Genomic DNA, 17,500 nt, shown 5'->3' on the forward strand with positions numbered 1-17,500 from the left:
CCGTAGAAGTGATATTAATACGAGCCGCCTTCTCTCGCTTGCTCGGGTCTTAGATGAATAGTGTCACTAATCTTAACCTATTATCTTGGAATATAGGTGGTATTAACTCACCAATTAAAAGAAAAACTATAATAAAACATTTGGGGAAACTTAACACAGACATAGTTCTTTTACAAGAATTACATCTAAATGCCATTGAAGTACCCAAATTGAAATCCAAGTGGGTGGGGGAAGTGGTGGCAGCCCCATTTACTTCAAGGAAGCGGGGGGTCGCAATCCTAATAAATCGGAATTTAGAATATCAAATAACTAACATTGAAGCTGACCACGATGGCAGATTCTTGATATTGGAAGTGGAAGTCAGGAATATTAGATATATACTATGTAATATATATGGTCCCAATCAAACGGACCACAAATTCTGGGCAACCCTTATAGTGAAACTACATAGATTTATAGGGTTAAATTTAATCATTGCGGGAGATTTTAATTTATTGGCTGATCCTATCCTTGATAATTCTCGGAAAAGGATATTAGATAGCAGAGGTAGGAAAGCACGGATTTTCCAGAAACTATGCTCCCACTTAGGCGTGGTTGATTTGTGGTGGGTACAAAATCCAGATGTCCGCGCCTATACATGTGTCTCCCATGTGCAGCGTTCTTTTTCTCGGCTTGATTATTTTCTAGTCTCAGAACCATTACTGGTTCGGAATTGGGTTACAAGAATCGACGACATAGCTATCTCAGATCATGCGGTTATAGCTCTGAACTTAGCTACTGGCCAGAGGCACTTCGGTAAGAACCATATTTATTTTCCCAGATATCTGTCCAATAACGTCAAGTTTCAGAATCATCTACGTTTAAAGTGGGCAGAATATTTTAATAATAATGGGAATTATATAGACAAAATTGAGACATTCTGGGAGGCCTCTAAGGCCGTCTTACGCGGAGAGATTAAATCCTTTACACGCTACTGGACAAAAAACTGTAGCATAGTATCCAGGCAGTTAGCCAATCGTGTTAAGAACACATACCGTGCCTATATTTATAGGCATACTAGAGAACACTGGGAAGCCTACACTACAGCCAAGGCTCTGCGAGATACGCACATGAAGCAGACTAGTGCTCAGGAAGAACTTAGGCTGAAAGCAAGATATGGGGGCTTTATAGGCAGATCGGCTAAGTTTCTAGCCAGGCTGGTTAAATCTTCGCCCAGACACACAATAGCTTCCATTAAGCAAGGAACTAGCAGATACACGAATCATGCTGACATAGAAAAAGTATTTTTTGAATTTTTTCAAGAACTATATAGGCAAGAGCCCATTAAACCGGACAAAAAAAGAAGCATTCTGGGGTAAGATTAAAGTACCACGTCTTTCCATGGAGGCCAGAGTTGCCATTAATGCGCCTATCACTGGAGATTAAATAAAGTGGGCAATTAAGAATGCGAAACCCAATAAAGCTGCTGGACCAGATGCTCTCCCTATTGAATATTACAGAATTCTACAGAGCGAGTTGACGCCTATACTAATTAGACTATTTAATTTTTATTTTTCTGAAAATACGAAATGCTCTGCCTCTTTTACAGTGGCAAATATTTCACTGATTCTAAAAAAGGGCAAGGATCCCGAGTTGCCAAGCTCTTTCAGGCCTATATCGGTTTTAAATACCGACTATAAGCTGCTCGCAGCTATTGTAGCGGCACGACTGAAACCCCATATGGGCGATTTAGTTCATGAGAATCAATCTGGCTTTATGCCTGGGCGCAATCCCGTAAGGAATATGAGGAAACTATTAATTTTGATTGAATTTTTATGGAACAGGCATAAGGCTATGGAATTTCGTGAAAGTATAGACAAGGCCATCTTAACGGTCGATGCAGAGAAGGCCTTTGATAGGGTAAGTTGGGACCATTTATTCTCTACGCTGGATCAATTCGGTTTCTCGGGATCTTTTAACAACTATATACGCTTAATTTATAGCGTACCTTCGTCCGCGGTGATTATTAATAATATATCTACTCAACGCTTTGGCCTATTTAGAGGGACTAGACAGGGTTGTCCACTCTCCCCCTTTTTGTTCAACCTTAGTGTTGAACCATTGGCTATTAGATTACGGCAAGAAATGGATGGGATCTCCCCTGGTGGGGGAGAAGCTGGTCCTTTTACTCTATGCAGACGACCCTCCTGGTTTTTCTGTCTAACCTTGAGGTTTCTCTGCCTATTTTTCAGAGTATTACTCTAGAGTTTGGAGAAATTTCTGGATTTAAGATCAATATGTCTAAATCAGAATTAATGTGGCTATGCAAGAATCCCGCACTGGACATTATACATCCTTTTCAAGAAGTCTCTCAGATTACATATCTGGGCTTACGATTATCCAGCAACTCGGAGGAGTGGTATAGGTTAAATCATAGGATCGTGATGGAGTCCTGCAAGAAAAAGATGGAGGACTGGGCCATGCTTCCGATATCTCTATCTGCTAAGGTGACCCTAATTAAATCAGTCATCTTTCCAAAACTTCTTTATATTCTGCAAAATATTCCATGGTTTTTGCACAAGAAAGATATCACTATATACAATAAGGCCTGCTCCAAGTTTTTGTGGAACGGCAAGAGACCGCGGATCACCTCTTATAGGCTAATGAATTCCAAGGTATCAGCCGGCTTGGCGCTGCCTAATATTCAGACATACAATTTGGCTATTTTGGCTAGATTTGCACTGGACTGGTTAACGGGGAAGGAGCAAATTTCCTCGTTTATCTGGGAATCTAAGATTGTGGCCACCTTTCAGTTGAAGGCTCTGCTACACTGTCCTCTCACTTCAATCCCTTCTAATATATTTTATCTAGGTACTTTTAAGAATATCATTGGGGCTTGGCAAAAACTATGCTCTGAAGTGGGTAACTCGCCTTATGTTTCACAACATCTTCCTATAGTTGGTAACCCTGAGTTCGGTCCCGGTCTCTCTAATCAGATATTTAAGGATTGGGAATCTAAGGGTCTCCAAACAGTGGGGCAAATACAAGATATAGGGGGCCACCCACTACTATTTCAAGAAATTGCCACGAGATTTGATCTAGGAGCGCGTGAGTTTTACGCCTACCTCCAAGTTAGACACTTTTTACAGGAGCTTCGCACAAAATATGGGAATAACTGGTCCATGGGTGAACTGCAGACTCTGATCTCCGCTTATGCGGCAGGTAAATACGCAGTTTCCCCCTTGTACCTATTCTTAAACCAGAAAGTGTCTAATCTACAAGTAAGTGAGATGGTTGTTAGGTGGAGTAATCAATTCCCGGATATAAAATGAGCAGGACCATTGTGGGAAGTTTTAAAATAACACAACAGAGCTGAGTCCCGGACATCATGGAGGGGAATCACAGATAAAAATTGGGTTGCAGAGATATCTTACTCCTGAGGTTCTATCTAAATGGTACAAAACAAGAGTAACCTGCTCTAGATGCTCATCTACAGGGGCTGATATATTCCATTGTTTATGGAGCTGCCCTAAAGTAAGCCAATACTGGGGAAAAATCATATTTTGGATGATGGTGGTTTTGAAACTGGACCAGAAATAATTCCAATAGAGGTTTTCTTTCTGGTAAAATTTCAGGGCAGAATTAAGAACTATAGCTTGATAAATACTATTATATTAAACAGCACGTAATCTAATTTTCAAATCTTGGAAAGCATCTGTTGCACCTACAATGGCTCAATTTAAAAACGGCCCTGCGTAGCCAATTTATAACAGAGCAGTTTAACGTACCATACCCACAAGAGAAATACCTAGCGGGATTCTTTAAAAAAATGGGAGATTTTTTGTAAGATCCCTGCCTGTTCCACAGCAAAAAAAAGCTTATTAAACCATTTAGAAACTCAGAATTTGTTCAGATGCACATCTTGGCAAGGTCATTTCCCTGGAGAATGGGCGGGATGATAGCGATATGAGTACCTGGCGGAGGAGGGGGGAGAGACAGGTAGAGAGGAGGGATGTTTTTTTTTTCTCTTTTTGTGCTGTCTCGTTTTTGTTTTGTTTGGTCTTTTGTTGTCATCTGATTGTTCCAGTTATTTGTGGGGGGGCTGGGAGTAAAAGAATAAAACAACAAAGACGTAAGAATTAGTCCACGGTTAAGAGTTACGGATTTACCCTATACAACTTTCTATATGCACGTAAGTGCCCAACCTCAAGTTTCTGTAGGTTTTGTATTGATGTACGGGCACATTAATTGCTTAGGTACTCATCTACCCATCCACATATTTGCACATATTGTCCATTTAACTAATTATGCATGTATCCTTTTCCCTTTTTTTAATGTGTCACTTGTTTGTTATATTGGGCAATTAATATTGATGTAAATTTCCTAGTCTTTGTTATAAATAAATTATTAAAAAAAAAAAAAAAAAAAAAAAAAAAAAAAAAAAACACCTTAAAGGTTTACCACAAAAAATAAAGTTGTATTTTTTTTTTTTTTTTTTAAATAAATATTCTCCTATGTATCACCAAAAAAATGAAATTTTTAAAATAAGGTTCATTATATTACCATTAGATGACTTGCAATATGTTACAGTAAATGTGTAAAACAGAATAAAAAAAAAAAGAGCATTGCCTTTGCAGTCGATATTCACCACCATTTGTACTTTGTTGCTGCTTTCTAAAATTTCTCTGACATCTTCAAGATTCCCATTTCTGGCATCAAACAAAAGTTGTTCCTCAGCTCCACTGTTCATTTCTGTAAGGAAGTATATAAACTGATTTATTAAAACAGCATTGCACATACATACATACATAACTTTAAACATGCTTCAATCGTTTTACTGTTATCTTGCCACAGTCTATAAGCGTTTAGTCTTTATCCAGTAGCAAGAAATGCATGTTTTTATAAATTATTTAATAGAAACAGAATTTATGCTTACCTGATAAATTACTTTCTCCAACGGTGTGTCCGGTCCACGGTGTCATCCTTACTTGTGGGAATATCTCTTCCCCAACAGGAAATGGCAAAGAGTCCCAGCAAAGCTGGCCATATAGTCCCTCCTAGGCTCCGCCCACCCCAGTCATTCGACCGACAGACAGGAGGAAATATATAGGAGAAACCATATGGTACCGTGGTGACTGTAGTTAGAGAAAATAATTCATCAGACCTGATTAAAAAACCAGGGCGGGCCGTGGACCGGACACACCGTTGGAGAAAGTAATTTATCAGGTAAGCATAAATTCTGTTTTCTCCAACATTGGTGTGTCCGGTCCACGGCGTCATCCTTACTTGTGGGAACCAATACCAAAGCTTTAGGACACGGATGAAGGGAGGGAGCAAATCAGGTTACCTAAACGGAAGGCACCACAGCTTGCAAAACCTCTCTCCCAAAAATAGCCTCCGAAGAAGCAAAAGTATCAAATTTGTAAAATTTGGCAAAAGTGTGCAGTGAAGACCAAGTCGCTGCCTTACATATCTGGTCAACAGAAGCCTCGTTCTTGAAGGCCCATGTGGAAGCCACAGCCCTAGTGGAGTGAGCTGTGATTCTTTCAGGAGGCTGCCGTCCGGCAGTCTCATAAGCCAATAGGATGATGCTTTTAAGCCAAAAGGAAAGAGAGGTAGAAGTCGCTTTTTGACCTCTCCTTTTACCAGAATAAACAACAAACAAAGAAGATGTTTGTCTGAAATCTTTTGTAGCCTCTAAATAGAATTTTAGAGCACGGACTACGTCCAAATTGTGTAACAAACGTTCCTTCTTTGAAACTGGATTCGGACATAAAGAAGGTACAACTATCTCCTGGTTAATATTTTTGTTAGAAACAACCTTTGGAAGAAAACCAGGCTTAGTACGCAAAACCACCTTATCTGCATGGAACACCAGATAGGGTGGAGAACACTGCAGAGCAGATAACTCTGAAACTCTTCTAGCAGAAGAAATTGCAAACAAAAACAAAAAACTTTCCAAGATAGTAACTTAATATCTATGGAATGTAAAGGTTCAAACGGAACCCCTTGAAGAACTGAAAGAACTAGATTTAGACTCCAGGGAGGAGTCAAAGGTCTGTAAACAGGCTTGATCCTAACCAGAGCCTGAACAAATGCTTGAACATCTGGCACAGCTGCCAGTCTTTTGTGTAGTAAGACAGATAAAGCAGAGATCTGTCCCTTTAGAGAACTTGCAGATAATCCTTTCTCCAAACCTTCTTGTAGAAAGGAGAGAATCTTAGGAATTTTTATCTTATTCCATGGGAATCCTTTGGATTCACACCAACAGATATATCTTTTCCATATTTTATGGTAAATCTTTCTAGTTACCGGTTTTCTGGCCTGAACCAGAGTATCTATCAAATCTGAAAACCCACGCTTCGATAGAATCAAGCGTTCAATCTCCAAGCCGTCAGTTGGAGGCGGACCAGATTTGGATGTTTCGAATGGACCCTGAACAAGAAGGTCCTGTCTCAAAGGTAGCTTCCATGGTGACATATTCACCAGGTCTGCATACCAAGTCCTGCGTGGCCACGCAGGAGCTATCAAGATGTACCGAGGCCCCTCTCCTGATTGATCCTGGCTACCAGCCTGGGAATGAGAGGAAACGGTGGAAATACATAAGCTAGGTTGAAGGTCCAGGTGCTACTAGTGCATCTACTAGAGTCGCCTTGGGATCCCTGGATCTGGACCCGTAGCAAGGAACCTTGAAGTTCTGACGAGACGCCATCAGATCCATGTCTGGAATGCCCCATAATTGAGTTATTTGGGCAAAAGATCTCCGGGTGGAGTTCCCACTCCCCCGGATGAATGTCTGACGACTCAGAAAATCCGCCTCCCAGTTTTCCACACCTGGGATGTGGATCGCAGACAGGTGGCAGGAGTGATCCTCCGCCCATTGATATTATTTTGGTCACTTCTTTCATCGCAGGGAAACTCCTTGTTCCCCCTGATGATTGATATACGCAACGGTCGTCATGTTGTCTGATTGGAATCTTGATGAATCTGGCCTTTTGCTAGTGTGGCCAAGCCCTGAGAGCATTGAATATCGCTCTCAGTTCCAGAATGTTTATCGGGAGAAGAGACTCTTCCCGAGACCATAGCCCTGATCTTTCAGGGATTCCAGACCGCGCCCCCAGCCCACTAGTACTGGCGTCGGTCGTGACAAATGACCCACTCTGGTCTGCGGAAGCTCATTCCCCTGGGACAGATGGTCCAGGGTCAGCCTACCAACGGAGTGAATCTCTGGTCTTCTGATCTACTTGAATCATTGGAGACAAGTCTGTATAGTCCCCATTCCACTGTTTGAGCATGCACAGTTGTAATGGTCTTAGATGAATTTGTGCAAAAGGAACTATGTCCATTGCTGCACCATCAACCACTACTACTTCCATGCACCTGCGCTATGGAAGGACGTGGAACAGAATGAAGAACTTGACAAGTGCTTAGAAGTTTTGACTTTCTGACCTCTGTCAGAAAAATCCTCATTTCTAAGGAATCTATTATTTTGTTCCCAAGAAGGGAACTCTTGTTGACTGAAACAGAGAACTCTTTTCTATGTTCACCTTCCATCCGTGGTGATCTGAGAAAGGCCAGAACAATGTCTGTATGAGCCTTTGCTTTTGACTAGGACGACGCTTGTATTAGAATGTCGTCCAAGTAGGGTACTACTGCAATGCCCCTGGGTTCTAGAACCGCTAGAAGGGAACCTAGTACCTTTGTGAAAATCCTTGGAGCAGTGGCTAACCCGAATGGGAGGGCCACAAACTGTATGTTTGTCAGAAAGGCGAAACTTAGGAACTGATGATGTTCTTTGTGGTAGAATATGTAGGTACGCATCCTTTAAGATCCACGGGTAGTCATAAATTGACCTTCCTGGATAGTGGGTAGAACGGTTCGAATGGTTTCCATCTTGAACGATGGTTACCCTGAGAAATTTGTTTAGGATCTTCAAATCCAAAATTGTCTGAAAGTTCCCTCTTTTTTGGAATACGAACAGATTGGAATAAAATCCCATTCCCTGTTCCTTTATTGGAACTGGGTGTATCACTTCCCATCTTTAACAGGTCTTCTACACAATGTAAGAAACGCCTGTCTCTTTATTTGGTTTGAGGATAAGTGAGACCATGTGGAACCTTTCCCCCTTGGGGGTAGTTCCTTGAATTCCAGGAGATAACCTTGAGAAAACTATTTCTAGCGCCCAGGGATCCTGAACAATCTCTTGCCCAAGCCTGAGGAAAGAGAGAGAGTCTGCCCCCTACTAGATCCGGTCCCGGATCGGGGGCTACTCCTTCATGCTGTTTTGTTAGCAGCAGCAGGCTTCTTGGCCTGCTTACCCTTGTTCCAGCTCTTGCATCGGTTTCCAGGCTGGTTTGGGTTGTGAGGCATTACCCTCTTGCTTAGAGGATGCAGAATTAGAGGCGGTCCGTTCCTGAAATTGCGAAAGGAACGAAAAATTAGACTTATTCTTGGCCTTGAAAGGCCTATCTTGTGGAAGGGCGTGGCCTTTCCCCCAGTGATGTCTGAATTAATCTCTTTCAATTTTGGTCCAATAGAGTTTTACCTTTGAAAGGGATGTTAAGCAATTTTGTCTTGGATGACACATCGCTGACCATGACTTTAGCCAAAGCGCTCTGCGCGCCACGATTGCAAACCCTGAATTTTCGCCGCTAATCTAGCTAATTGCAAAGCGCTTCTAAAATAAAAAGTTAGCCAACTTAAGTGCGTGAACTCTCTCCATAACCTCCTCATATGGAGTCTCTCTACTTAGCGGTTTTTCTAGTTCCTCGAACCAGAACCAAGCTGCTGTAGTGACAGGAACAATGCACAAAATGGGTTGTATGAAGGTAACCTTGCTGTACAAAAATCTTTTTAAGCAAACCCTCCCAATTTTTTATCCATAGGATCTTTGAAAGCACAACTATCCTCGATAGGTATAGTAGTGAGTTTGTTTAGAGTAAAAACTGCCCCCCTCGACCTTAGGGACTGTCTGCCATAAGTCCTTTCTGGGGTCGACCATAGGAAATAATTTCTTAAATATAGGGGGGAGGGGGAACAAAAGGTATGCCGGGCTTTTCCCACTCCTTATTCACTATGTTCGCCACCCGCTTGGGTATAGGAAAAGCGTCGGGGTGCACCGGAACCTTTAGGAACTTGTCCATCTTGCATATTTCTCTGGAATGACCAAGTTGTCACAATCATCCAGAGTAGAATAACACCTCCCTTAAGCAGTGCGCGGAGATGTTCTAATTTAAATGTCACAACATCAGGTTCAGCTTGTTGAGAAATTTTTCTGAATCTGAAATTTCCCCTATCTGACAAAACCTCCCTCATGGCCACTTCAGATTGGTGTGAGGGTATGACAGAACAATTATCAACGCCCTCCTGCTCTTCAGTGTTTTAAAACGGAGCAATCGCGCTTTCTCTGATATGTAGGCATTTTGATAAATATTTGTATGGAGTTATCCATTACAGCCGTTAATTGTTGCATGGTAATAATTATTGGCGCGCTAGATGTACTAGGGGCCTCCTGCGTGGGAAAACTGGTGTAGACACAGTAGGGGATGATGTAGATGTTTACTCCCCTCATCTGAGGATTCATTCTTGGGCAATTTCATTATCTGTGCAGTACTGTCCTTACTTTGTTTGGACAGCTATGGCACAATTATCACGCAAATTTAAATGGGAGAACACATTGGCTTTCATACATATAGAACATAGCTTATCCGAAGGGCACAGACGTGTTTAAACAGGCTTATAGCTTGTCAATTAAAGCACAAAAAACTTTTAAAACAAAAACCGTTACTATATCTTTAATTTTTAAACAGAAAACACTTTATTACTGAATATGTGAAAAAGTTGTGAAGGAATTGTTCAAAATTCAATTCACCACAGTGTCTTAAAGCATTAAGAGTATTGCACACCAAATTTCAGAGCTTTAACCCTTAAATAACGGAAACCGGAGCCGTTTACAAATTTAACCCCTATACGTCCCCAGCTATAGCCTTTGATGAGACCTAACCAAGCCCAGAGGGGAATACGATACCAAGTGACGCCTTGTAGAAACTTTTCCAGCAACTTTCAGATCCTCACACATGCATCTGCATGTCCTGCTCTCAAAAAACAACTGACGCAGTAATGGCGCGAAAATGAGGCCCTCAGCCTACAACTAGGAAGGCCCCCTGACTGGAAAAGGTGTCTAACATAGTGCCTGCCGTTTAATAAACGTTCCCCAAGTTTATAAATGTGAATTATCAGCATAAACATGAATAAAATGCCAAATAAAGCAATCGATTTAGCCCATAAAGTGTCTACCAGTTTTATAGCCCATATTAAGCCCTTTATTCTGTTTGTTTGACTAAGAAAATGGCTTACCGGTCCCCATGAGGGGAAATGACAGCCTTCCAGCATTACTATGGTCATGTTAGAAATATGGCTAGTCATACCTTAAGCAGAAAAGTCTGCTAACTGTTTCCCCCAACTGAAGTTACTTCATCTCAACAGTCCTATGTGGAAACAGCAATCGATTTTAGTTACTGTCTGCTAAATCATCTTCCTCTCACAAACAGAAATCTTCATCCTTTTCTGTTTCAGAGTAAATAGTACATACCAGCACTATTTTAAAATAACAAACACTTGATAGAAGAATAAAAAACTACATTTAAACACCAAAAAAAACTCTTAACCATCTCCGTGGAGATGTTGCCTGTGCAAGGCCAAAGAGAATGACTGGGGTGGGCGGAGCCTAGGAGGGACTATGATGCAGCTTTGCTGGACTCTCTGCCATTTTCCTGTTGGGGGAAGAGATATTCCCACAAGTAAGGATGACGCCGTGGGATCCGGACACACCAATGTTGGAGAAAAAGGATTAACACAAATTTTTGAGACAGTTTAAATAATATATGGTTAAAAAAAACAAAACACTTTATATCATACAAATTAAATTGTGAGACACAAGTAATCACAGTAAAGAAAAAAACAAAACAAAACAAAAACACTGTTGATAAGCAATCCCTCTCTATTCCCTGTACCTGGTCCACCCCATTAATTACTTTTCAAAGTACATTTGCAAGTTGTATTGTGGTCTTCATTATTCTAGTTGACAATTAAGACACCCACACCCAGAAAGTTTTTATATTTGGACAGTACCATACATATAGTGTACAAATTCAGGGTTGGAGTTGAACATTTCCTACAGATACTTGTAAAGTCTTTCCTCCAGTTACTCAGCCTATTTTGAGTAAGAAAAGTTCTGGTAAGTTAACCTCTTTTCTGAGATTCCCAAGATCTGTTGCCAAGCTAGCCAGCCAAACCCTAGTTAAGCGCTTTTTTATATCTGTGCAATAAATGACAGGACTTCGGACCAATAATCTAAAGATCTCCGCTCTTGTGAGATTATCTAAGAAGTTTCCTCAGTTACAGCTAGTTTCCTCAAATGTTAGAAAGTAAAATATCTAGCTATACAGCGTTCTGGGTGTGAAGGAGACACACATTCATTACAAAGTTATGTTAAAAAAAAGCCACCAGATATTTTGCGTGATTTATGTCCATTCTAGTGAGTTTTTGATCATCAGCCTTCTTTTAAAGGGACATGAAACCCAAAATTTTTCTTTCGTGATTCAGATAGGGGATACAGTTTTTAAACAACTTTCCAATTTACTTCTATCATTTAATTTGCTTCCTTCTCTTGTTATCCTTTGCTGAAAGGTTTATCTAGGCAAGCTCAGAAGCATCAGAGAACCTATGTTCTAGCTGTTGATTGGTGGCAAAATATATATATCGATTGTGATTGGCTCACCAATGTGTTCAATTAGAAACCAGTAGTGCATTGCTGCTCCTTCAACAAATGATATTAAGATATTGAAACAAATTAGATAATAAAAGTAAAATAGAAAGTTGTTTAAAATTGTATTCTCTATCGAATCATGAAAGAAAAAAAAAAAATTGGGTTTCATGTCCTTTAACTTAAAATTTGAATTTTAAATCAGTTTGCTACATTTTAGATCGAAAAAGTTTCATTTTTGGGAATATTTGGTACATGCACAGTAGTGATTTTCAGACCAAATTGCTGCAGGTTCAAACAAAAATTGATTGATTTATTTTTTACCCCCAACTCTGACTGACCATTATTTTCCTTTTTTATATTACATATATTTTTAGAAAAGAAAAGAACAAACATGGAAGAAAATAACTAAATGTATAATAAAAACAAAATTCAAAAGGGTTTAATGTTCCAATTTACTTCTGTTATCACATTTTCTTCATTCTCTTGTTATCTTTTGCTGAAGGAACAGCATTGCACTACTGGCAGCTAGCTGAACACATCTAGTCAGCCAATCACAAGAGAGACACATGTGTACAGGCACTAATCAGCAACTAGCTCCCACTAGTGCAGGATGTGTGCGTATTATTTGTTTAACAAGGGATACCAAGAGAACAAAGCACATTTGAAAATAGAAGTGAACTTAAAAGTATCTTAAAATTAGATGCTCTATCTGAATCATGCAACTTTAATTTTGACTTTCCTATCCCTTTAATAAATATTTTTTTTACCTTGCATCTAATCCTGCGACTGCTCCCTTATCTCAGTTATTTTGACAGATTTGGATTAGCTAATCAGTGTTGACTCAAAGTAACTCCATGGAGTGATCACAATGTTATCTTATATGGCACACATGAACTAGCAGGTGTCTAACTGAACAATTGTTAAAATGCACTGTGATAAGAAGTGGCTTTCAACAGTTTAGAAATCAGTTTCAGCATTTTAACAAAGAATACAAAGAAAAAAAAAAAGAGCACATTGATAATAAAAGTAAATTGAAAAAGTTGTTTAAAAAATTGCATGCCCTGCCCACGCCCTCCTTTTCTTCTTCATTTACTACCCTGATCTTGAAAGATGGGAAGATCCCACCCGTAAAGTGTCGTATAGACCAATTGCTTTATTAATACTCCTGACTACATAAAATTTTGTCCTCAATCTTAGCAACATGGCCTCCAGATCATCTTTAGCAAAAATAATTCATCAGATCAAGCGGTTTTCTTAACAAACGCAACTCTGCGGCAAAAATCATGGGAAGTACTTGTTTACAATGGAATACACCCAGAAACAGTCTGAAACAGTAGCGGGGAGAGAGGCCCTCCCGGACTTGGCCATCCTGTCAATCGATGCAGAAAAAGCATTCGACTCGGTAACACAAACATATAACAACTTCTGTAATGAAATTTGGGATCAAGGGTAATTTTCCCAATTCATAGAAAATATATATATCAATCTTACACAAGTTTGATAATAAATAATACTGTCTCCTCCTCGATTGCATTGAACAGGGCACGCACCAGGGTTGCCCTCTCTCCCCGCTCCCTTTTTGACGTAGCTATGAACCTTTGGCAATTTATGATAAGAAAATATCTGGAAGGCATAAAAATCCAAAAACATGAAATGAAAATTGGACTATATGCAGACGATCTATTTATTTACCCATCTAACACTGAGCTAAATATACCAAAACTGTTACAAATAATTGATCACTTTGGTTCCATTTTGGGCTACAAAATAAATGTACCAAAATCCGAGCTGCTTTGGCTTAGGAAAGGTACCAACCATATCTCAAATCTTCCCTTTAGGGAGGTCACAGAATCCTTTAAATATCTAGGGATTCACATCCCGATTGATTTGGGAGACCTGTATAAAATAAATATAACTCCAATGCTTAACTATATTAAAGAAAAACTCTGAACCTGGCACAATCTACCATTATCAATATCTGGACGGTCAGCATTATTTAAGATGGCCTTGCTTCCAAAGCTGCTCTATGTCCTCCAGAACGTCCCAATAATTTTACTTGAAAAAGATGTCCGCTATATTAACACTTCAATTATACAATTCATTTGGCAAGGGAAAAGATCTAAGATTTCTTTTTTCAAACTGGCTGTGCCAAGAGAATTTGGAGGCTTTGCACTGCCAAATTCGAGATCTTACAATCTCTGTTTCTTAGCTTGCGTAGTGGTGGACTGGATCTTCTCCAAAAATTACGTGGTAAATAACGAGCTTGAATTAAATATATGTGAACCATTTCTTCCCATAGCACCGATTCATTCCCTGCCAAAAGACCTGCCAATAGGTATCAAAGAACTTAAAACTATATTGAATCCTCTTAAAGCGTGGTGGAAACTAACTAAATCTCTCTCTATAAATAGCTCAGCTTTGAAATATCTTCCCTTGGTAGGAAACCCCAACTTCCAAGCAGGCTTAAACTCATCGATCTTTAGTAGATGGCATAACATGGGCCTAGATAGGGTAATACTTTTAATTGATCAAGATAGAAAATGTGTTAAGTCTTTTGAGGAGCTGAAAAATGAATTTAATCTTTCCAACAAAGACTTCTTTGCTTATCTGCAGATTAGGCACTTTATTCTTGATCTAAAGAAAGTGGTTGGCTGGAGCTGGACACTTGGTAAGATGGAAAGTTGGTTAGCAATAACCAAGATTGGCTCTATGTCCATAGCCCCCTGTTATCACATTCTTGTTACCAACAAGGGTATCTCCAATAAGGAGAAGGCGGGCTTCAGCTTGGAGAAAGCCTTATCCCACATAATAATATTGAGTTAAGGACCCTCCAACTATCAGTGAGCAAAGTAGCAAGAACTACACTGTCGACTACCTGGCACGATGCACATTTAAAACTTTTGCATAGGGCATACTTTACCCCAGAAAGAGGTCTCAGAGTTCGAAATCTAGAATTTAACAAATAACCTAAGTGTTCTTACCCTGCTGCCGATTTTATCCACATGTTTTGGCTCTGTCCTAGGATAAGAAATTTTTGGAATAAGCTAGAATTTTGGCTTAAAAATAAACTGAAAATTGAGTCTTTAGCCTTTTTCACTATTTAAAATCATCGTATGTTTGAAATCTGATGGAGGTCATCAGCTTAATGAAAAATTAGTGATTTTATCCATATTAGCCACTAGATACTTGATCTGCAAGAAATGGAAACTACGATCTCTGCCAACCATCTCTGAAATTAGGAACTATTTAAAGAAACAATGTGTTCTGGAACAAAGAGATATACATTTAGACAACAAATCTGATATAAGGATTTTTTTTTGATAAATGGGCAGCACTTATTAAAACATTCCCAAAGAGAGAAATTGATTATCTGATCTTTCCATTTAGGAACTCAGAGATAGTCCTGCTCGGTATTTGGTAGATAGGAGGGGAGGCGGAGAGCAATGAAGCATTCCCCTTCCCTTTTCTCCCTCCCTTACACCCCTTTCCCATTTTTTTTTGTGTGTTTTTTTGTTGTTGTTTTTCCTTTCTTCATAAAAAAAATAAAAAATAAAAAAAAACATAAAATTCCAACATAGAGTAATCAAAGGGGGAAATATATGTGCTTCAGACTAATTAAACATGTATGTGTATTATTTATAGATGTTATGTACCCTTTTTCTCTAATATTTTTTTTTTTCTCTATGACATATACGATGCTAAAAATCTCCTTTTCTTTGCACTTTTTGTATATATTGTTGGACGTAAATAAATGATTATAAAATTAAAATGGCATGCTCTGATGCATGAAAGAAAAAAAAAAAAATTGCATGCCCTATCTGAATCATGAAAGTTTAATTTTGACTAGACTGACCATTAAAGGACAGTAAAGTCACAAAAAAATCTTTCATGATTTAAATAGGCATGTAATTTTAAACAACTTTCCATTTTACTTTTATTACCAATTTTGCTTTGTTCTCTTAGGTATTCTTAGTTGAAATCTAGATCTAGGAGGTTCATGTGCTAATTTATTAGACCTTGAAGACTGCCCTAATCGGAAGCATTTTGACAGTTTTCACCAATAGAGGGCGTTAGTTCATGTGTTTCATATAGATAACATTGAGCTCTGGCAACGTAAAGCTCCTAAGAGCAAGCACTGATGGCTCAAAAATGCATGTCTGTCATAAGTACTGAAATAAGGGGAGGGCAGTTTGCAAAGGCTTAGATACAAGGTAATCACAGAGGTAAAAAGTATATTATTATAACTGTGTTAGTTATGCAAAATTGGGGAATGGGTAATAAAGGGATTATCTACCTTTTTAAACAACAAAAAATCTGGTGTTTACTGTCCCTTTTAAGTGCTTCACTTCAACTCCAAAAAATGAATCTGCTGCAAAAAAAATAAATTAAGCAATGAAACCACAGAAATATGCTATTTATAGTGTTGAGCAACTACACTTTATAGTTAACCACTACTGGAGTCTGCAAAAGTATTCCAAATACTCACTCTGAATAAAATAACTTATATAATGGACTGTACACCAAGCAAGTTATATGATGTCTGTAGATGTTGTAGAAAGTCCACCCAATCCAGTTTTGAGCTGAGTCCTTATCTTGGTTTATAGGTATGATTTAGGAGAACTACAAGCCCTCCCTGGCCCAGTTACTGTTAGATCCAGCAAGGTAAGTTTAGAGTTAAATGGCACTGCTAGTGTTAAAATCGTATGCTCTAATACTGGGGGATCTGGGGATAACCATATAAATATATTATAAAGACCATATTTGCAAGAGGAGGGTTCAACAATTCAAATAAGCCGATATCTAGGACGACCAAAAAATAAAAACCTTATGTTAACAGTAATAATGAATACCTCACAGTAACGTCAAGCCTTATTCTATAATGTTGTGCTGATGTCAGGGCTCTCAAATCTTTGTTTTTTTCCAGTTACTAAATACTGCAGATATTTAAATAAATAAATAAAGGATTGATGAGTGTAAACAAATAGATAATGAAAATCTTTATAGGGTGACTTTTGGTTCAAACATTTTATATTTGGTTGGTTTTTTTTTTTTGGGGGGGGGGGGGTTCCAGACGAGAAATACAAACGCAATGGGTTAAATTCAAATTTTGTAATATTCTTATAGTAATTATATTCTTTTCTGCATTTACTCAGAAAATGTAAAACTATTTTATACTATAAAAAAATGGATTTAATAAAATACAAATTGTTTGAGTTTTGAGAACATGAACCAATGCTAAATGTTGGAACCCATAAAAATGTGTGTGAAATGTTAGTTAAATTATTACTTGCTGTTATTTTCGATGGATGACAGAAAATGAAAATATTAATTTCCCTATATTTAGGCATTTCTGCAGAATACATTTATTAGTTCCTGATCTGCTGAAAAATAACAGCATATTTAAAACTAACCTTAGCAGGGAGAGTTCATCAGCTTATTTAGTGGAAGAGGAACATGGCAACAATCTCACCAATTTAAAAAATGTGGCAATATAACAACAACAAAAAAAAAAAAATATATATATATATAACAACTAGCTCAATAACATTGTTAGCCTGTTCTATGGCGATTTACCACCTGGGTGCAACTTCTTTTAGCCCAGTAATGCTTTTCACAGAGTAGAACTTTCCTGTAGTATATCAGGTCTGATCCCACCTATTACAGTCAGTCCAGGACTGAAATACCAGGCAATTCCTCTCTGAACATGGAACACAGCAACCCCAGACAATCGTTTCGGCATTCATTGGCCTCGTC

General features: G+C 38.8%; 1 protein-coding gene across 1 annotated transcript in view; it reads right to left on the reverse strand.

The window, feature by feature from the left end:
- Positions 1–17,500, reverse strand: part of OSBPL1A (oxysterol binding protein like 1A) — a 702,947-nt gene that overhangs the window by 678,948 nt on the left and 6,499 nt on the right. The window contains 1 exon segment of the mRNA XM_053714984.1: positions 4,609–4,731. Within this exon segment, the coding sequence (XP_053570959.1) occupies positions 4,609–4,729 (121 nt within the window). The 5' untranslated portion in view covers positions 4,730–4,731.

The sequence above is a fragment of the Bombina bombina genome, chromosome 5, assembly GCF_027579735.1.
Source record: "Bombina bombina isolate aBomBom1 chromosome 5, aBomBom1.pri, whole genome shotgun sequence".
Taxonomy (NCBI): Eukaryota; Metazoa; Chordata; class Amphibia; order Anura; family Bombinatoridae; genus Bombina; species Bombina bombina.